Source organism: Channa argus, chromosome 22 (assembly GCF_033026475.1).
Source record: "Channa argus isolate prfri chromosome 22, Channa argus male v1.0, whole genome shotgun sequence".
Taxonomy (NCBI): domain Eukaryota; kingdom Metazoa; phylum Chordata; class Actinopteri; order Anabantiformes; family Channidae; genus Channa; species Channa argus.
The window spans coordinates 11,683,110-11,689,109 of record NC_090218.1 but is presented as its reverse complement, the minus strand read 5'-3'; the positions used below and the strand labels follow the sequence as shown (position 1 = coordinate 11,689,109).

Sequence of the window (6,000 nt, the reverse complement as noted above, 5' to 3'; positions counted from 1 at the left end):
ACATCTGGTTCTCTACGCAGACATCTACAGGCGGGTGACAAATTAAAGGAAAACATATGAGTGGAATGGATCAGATGCAAGAATCTCTGAATGTTTTCATGAATCTGCCAATGTGACTTGTACATTATCAAACCAGATAAACACCCACTGTATCTGGGATTTTGGACCTACACAGTGCAAGACTTGTAGAACCAATGTCAAGCCGCACTAAACCTTTTCTCCCGGCCGTTTATGTTGGCTTTTCCTTTAATTTGCCACCTGTTTGTACTGTGTGGCCTAAGTTTGCTCCCGACCCTTTCGTACCACGCGCCCTCCATCATCATCCACCTCCTGTGTCTTCCAACCACTGTGAAAACATGAAGAGCCTGCTGAAATCTTCTCGTTAGTCTTTGGGAGAAAGTTCTATATGAGAATAAGAATCATACAAAGAAGTTTTTTTTTCTAGCTGAACATGGCTTCATGATTGTTATTCCACAGCCAAACTCTGCTAAAAAAAAATATGTTTATACTTGAAAAAATATCTACATATTTATCTAAATTAGATGCAATTTTTTATTTAATTTTTTTTGCTCGAGTACATTTAGAAGTATGAGGGTAGAAATGGTGGTGTTGATGGAAGCAGAGCGGAGGGCTGATGGAGAAGCTGCTGTTCATCCACAAGGAGGCAGAAGAAGAAAAAATGAGCACGCACTTAAGAAAAAACACATTTACAAGCCATTTAATCTTGAATTCAGTCTCAAAATCATACAAAAAGGAAGTGAAAAACTGGGAGCCACAATTCGAGTCATCGGGGAATTTCATCTCGAGAGACTAGATCACATCAGGAAGTGTTGGAAAAAGCAGCGCAGATACACTAGAATAAAATAAATATTTCACCTTTTTTCCCATTAACCTAAAGGCTAAATAGAAGATTAACTGACTTGTAAGGTGAGTAGTTTTGTGGGGGAAGGCAGAAGAAAGGAGGGAAGTGAAAAAGGTAGGAAAAGCTGTGATGAGCCACTGCATTAGTTATTTATGGTGTTATTAAAGCACTACAGACTAGGTGCACCGGCCGCACACTGGGCTTCATTGTCTCTAATATGCAGCAGTGCGCTACGCCAACGTGTAACAAATCGTGTACAGAAACAGAAATCCCCAGCTCCCAGCGAGTACATCTGCATATTAAAAAAAAAAAAAAAAAGAAAAGAAGAAAAAACAAATAAATAAAAACACAGAAAATAAACCATAACTACGCCTTCCAAACCATGTTCAACTCAAACCCCGGCCGTCTTTGTTTGGTGGCTACTGTTTTCCTCTAAAAGATAATACAGAAGTAGTTTTGATGCAAGACTTGTTATTAATATTATTTTTTTTTTGTTTGTTTGTGTTTTTTAGAAAAAAAATCTGTTTCTTCATGAAGCGCACTTCCTACTTCCTCTTGGTCCGGTGGTGGTGTCCCATTGGCCGATTAGTCGTCGTCCTCGTCGACCACGGGGTCCGTGTCCCAGCACGTGATATCAATCTCTGAAAAAGTCACAGGTGCGTTGGTTTGGTTCACTTATTCATTAAAACAATGATTATGACACACATCTTTGTTACTTTTTTGGCAAAGACTGTCAAAAAGTGGACAGTTCACACAAAGACTGTGTCCACCAGCTATCACAGATTTCTAGTCTAGACACCTGATGCCTGGGGGCAACACATCTAATGACTTCTTAGGACTCACTGGACGCTCTGGAGATAAGAAGTCTCCCAAATACTGCGAGAGCGGGAAACTCGCAGATGTTCTTCCGCAAAAAAAGAAATATGCTGCTGACCGGGAACTTTGTCTTTGTAACTTAGCAATCTGTGTGTGTAAAAGACCAAAACATGAAGAAAAGCTGCTAAATGGCAGATGAGGACAATATGGACTATGGAGCCTACAGAGAGAAACTAACGTAATATAACTTTATAAAACAACACTACGCTCAGGTAAAGCTGTAGTTATTCTAGGTCTGCGTCAGTTGTGAGATCAGTGGTCACCGATACCGGTTCTAAATAATAAACATGTTTAGCCGGACTGGCTCTGACCAGGACCAACTAGGTCCGAGCAGTCCTCACAACTGAATCGCATTCGTATTGAGCAGTGCCTTTACAGATCTTCTCCTGTCACCAGGTGTCTTCAGCTCACAGAAACTGTTGTTTTAAGTTTCATTTAAATACATTTATTACTTTTCTACAATCCAGTGGGTTAAGACTTTACAGTGATTTTCATTGGTGTCTCACCTGGTGGCTTGTTATAAAAGACTGTTGCGGGTTTGGCTGAGGACTCCTCTGATTGGCCGAATTCTTCCTCCTGCGATTGGCTGAAATAGCCCTCACTCGGCTAAATCCACCAGCAGACAGAGAAAGGAAACAATTATACGAAACATCAAAAGATAGACAGCCTGGATTTGAGTGCACAGCAGCAGCGTTGACCTGTCTGACCTGAGTTCCTTCTTTCAGCATTGTCCCCCCATTTGTCATGAGCAGCTGTCCATCATCCAGCTCCTGCCCGTCAGTGGACGCATGCTCTAGTGCATGTTGGTAGCTGAGTGTCATCTGATCGGCGCCCGCAATGTCTACCAGACTGGAGGGGTCGTCCTCCACGCCGGGGCCTGGGCAGAAAGTCCCGTCCATCATCTGATCGAAGCTGAGGAGGGGCTGAGGCCGTCCACTGGAAGTGGCGGGGTTAGGCTGAATGTCGTCCTTAAGGACGTCAGCGCTGCCCATCAGATCCACCAGATTGGATGACAGAGAGGGGTTGGCAGCAGGCGCAGGGCTGCTGTCCCACAGGTCAACTAAGTTGTCTGTCTCGGACTCCCATGGAGCGTCACGGGCCTGCGGGGCGACACTCTGCACAGGCTTGGGGGGAGTCGATTCTTGGACCGGAGGTTTCTGCTCCTGCTTTGCCACAGAATCTGGTGGAAAAAAGTCAATCCGGTCTAAGTACATGCAGAGGTGCTCAGTGGCAGCAGGAAAGGCCTCAGGTCAGTAGGGGGCTCCGGAGGACTGACAAAAGTTCAACTAAGTACAGCACTGACTGTGTGCAAAGTTTCCAGTGACCCTACGATGTCACTACACTGAATCATGCGCTTCTTGCAACAGTGTGATGGCCCCGACTCTCATTCCGTTGCAAGAAGCGCATGATTCAGAGAAAACAACCCGTCTAATCAAACAAGGAAAAACCAGATGACAAAATTGAAGAGGAGTTATCATTCTGGCAGAGAAAAAGTAGGATACTGGTAAGTGTAGATAATAATGATAAAATATAATCATAAATAGCATTAGCTAAATGCTGCTGTAATTGTGGTGAAGACACATTTGAACAGCAGAACTTCCACCGGTGTCGCATCGTTGACATTTAACGTGAGATAACTTAGCTAACTGAGTTAGCAGAGCAGCCTGATGTGTCTTTTTCTGTATGTAACTCATAAACTCTGTGTCCAACTAAACTGTCAGTCTATGAGGCCAAGTTATGAAATTTAGATGATAAGAAATGTGGTACTATAGTGTACTATAAGTCACTATGGTGTATTACTCTAAGCTATTGTGCTAAATGTACAGTGTGGTGTGTATTTTATGGTAGATATGGAAAAATATCTTAAGCTGAGCAGTTTTATGATGCATAACGTTTTTCCAGTCTAAGATCCCCACTGAGCACATGCTATAATATATCCACTGCAAGCCAGACAAAGGCTTTCAAGTCTTTTCGGCTCCTGTCCCAATGTGAGATACTTAATATTCATAAATACAACATTAGCCTACAGTAGTCCAAATACTAATGGGGCTGAATCAAAACTTCGGGTTTATAAACCTAAATTACTGATGATTTTGTAACTGATGTGGAGATTGTTAATGGTTAGTTGCTTAAACTACAGAAACTGGGAGTAGTAATTCCAGAAAGTAGAAAAGAAATATATTGTAGCTCTACTATCAACATTTGCTGGTTACTGTACTGCAGCTACTAAACTAAACTAAACTACTAAAGATACACGTTGTTGTAAGTCGACAGAAATGCGAACTCTTAAACAGGAAAGCAACGCTTCAGACTGCACGAGAAACACTAAAAGGCAGCTCAGGAAACTTTTTATTTTTAGCAGCTTGTGTGAAATTTGTACTCTCCATTCTCACTCTTACCCCACTCGTCCCTGCTGTCGTCTTCCTCCCTGCTCGAGTCCTCTTTGATTGGCGTAGTGACTATTTTAGGAATGGGCGACACGGCAGCCATGTTGCGTTCTGTGCTCGCTTCGTCATCATCATCATCATCATCATCATCATCCCCTGGAGAAGCAAACGGCACAACGACAAAATGTGGAAAAAGGTGCACACGAGGTTCGCAGAAATCCTCCGACACAATCATACATTGTGCTGAACTAACGCAGAATGCGCTGAAATTCAGGACTTGCTAAAGTTAATTTGGATTCATGGAGGTAAATTCTAAAAGTTTTCACCCTGTGAAGCTAATTGATAAAACAGGCCATAGTCACATCCTGTGTTACTTCAACACGTTAATCAGTGCACAATCAGCAGCAATCACATCACTTTTGCTGCCAAAAGCTCAATTAATTACAGTCACCAAGTCACCGAATCACTGTCCGCATCCCAAATGCTGTTCGGATTTTTTTATAGGTGACATCCACATTAATGAGTCCGAAAATGACCAAAACCTGCTGAGAAAACTCAGAATAAACTCAAAGTAAGACGTTCAAATACTGAGCTCCACGCAGAGACAGCCTGCTCTTATTTCCAGCCATGCCGGTGGTGCCGATCTATTAACTGGTGTATTGCCATGATTTCCCCAGAGTGAAACCTACTTATTGGGATTGACTTTTATTTGTGCCATCAGAAGGTCATGCAGGTTTATCTACAGGATGGACTGACACAAATTTGGGTCCAGACTTTCATGGTTCACAGGGGAAGAAGCTTAGTGATCCGTGACCTTTAATCTCTTGGTGCTGCCAGCTGGTTGGAATCCGACATGGAATCGAATGCACACATCGACATTAGTGCTCTTAAGTAAGAATCCTGACACCTTTGGTGATTTCCAGAACTTTCTTGGTTTATGAACAAATGTCTATAGAAGAATCAGCCTCAGACGAACTTTATAACTGATGATTGTTTAGTATAACAAGCCAAACCATGATAGTGAACATTAGGCCTAATGGGCAGCATGTTATGCCTACGTCCAAACCTCCCAGATATGAACAACGCGTTGTGCGGAGATGTGCATCGAATAAGCTGATTGGATAATGTCGGGAACCTGGATCGAAACCAGAAAGAAACCAGAAAAAAACAAGAACGGAAAAGTAACAAGAAATGTAACAGTTAATACCTGTGTAGATGTTCACACTGATTTTATGCAATATTTATACATGAGTATGCTGAGTGATTTGAGATTTGTATTTTAACTTTCATGAGTTTTAAAATGAGAAAAGTCTGGATTTGACAGCATGCTATAGTGCGACACGCGACACAAACTATTTGGTTAATGAAAACTGAATCATTTTCACAAGTTGCTATTTGGTCTTTGGAATGACTGCTCCTGTTACCCCTCACAACATTCACAGGTTTATTCAGCAGCAACAAAGGGAAGGACATTGTCAGTCTCGCTGTCTATCAAAAACATTGCTGCAGAAAACAAGAGGACTCCGGAGGCTTCACATACTTTCCCTTGTCATTGTAATTTTGTGCTTCTGCTTCTGTGAAATACACTTCAGTGGACCACACCTCAGCAGAGCATGAAGCACCATTCCCCCAGGGAGTCTGGAGAAAGTTCATCAGGTCCATTTTATCGCTGTAATTATGCTAAAGGCAATACGGCCCCACGTGGACATGTACGTCTATATGCAGGTATAAAACAAACGTGCATGTGTATGTACCCATACATGCAGGACGCAGATGTAGAATTCCACCTTTACAGAGCTGCAAACAGGTCTGAAGTATGGTGTCAAAAGCATGAGGTGCATTTGGGGCCTTTTGTCAGTTAATTCCAATAGCACA

The 6,000-nt window shown here is 42.4% G+C and overlaps 1 protein-coding gene across 4 annotated transcripts in view; it reads right to left on the bottom strand.

The window, feature by feature from the left end:
• Positions 1–1,269: 1,269 nt before the first annotated feature.
• The window catches only part of dbn1 (drebrin 1), an 83,880-nt gene continuing 79,149 nt past the window's right edge, over positions 1,270–6,000 (bottom strand). For 3 of the 4 annotated variants that reach the window (XM_067491724.1, XM_067491726.1, XM_067491727.1), the window contains 4 exons: positions 4,138–4,245; positions 2,446–2,918; positions 2,245–2,344; positions 1,270–1,503 (listed from right to left, as the gene is read on the bottom strand). In XM_067491724.1, the coding sequence (XP_067347825.1) occupies positions 1,448–1,503; positions 2,245–2,344; positions 2,446–2,918; positions 4,138–4,245 (737 nt within the window). In that variant the 3' untranslated portion in view covers positions 1,270–1,447. Of the gene's footprint in view, positions 1,504–2,244; positions 2,345–2,445; positions 2,919–4,137; positions 4,282–6,000 lie in introns of all 4 variants that reach the window. The other variant, XM_067491725.1, reaches the window with a different exon arrangement.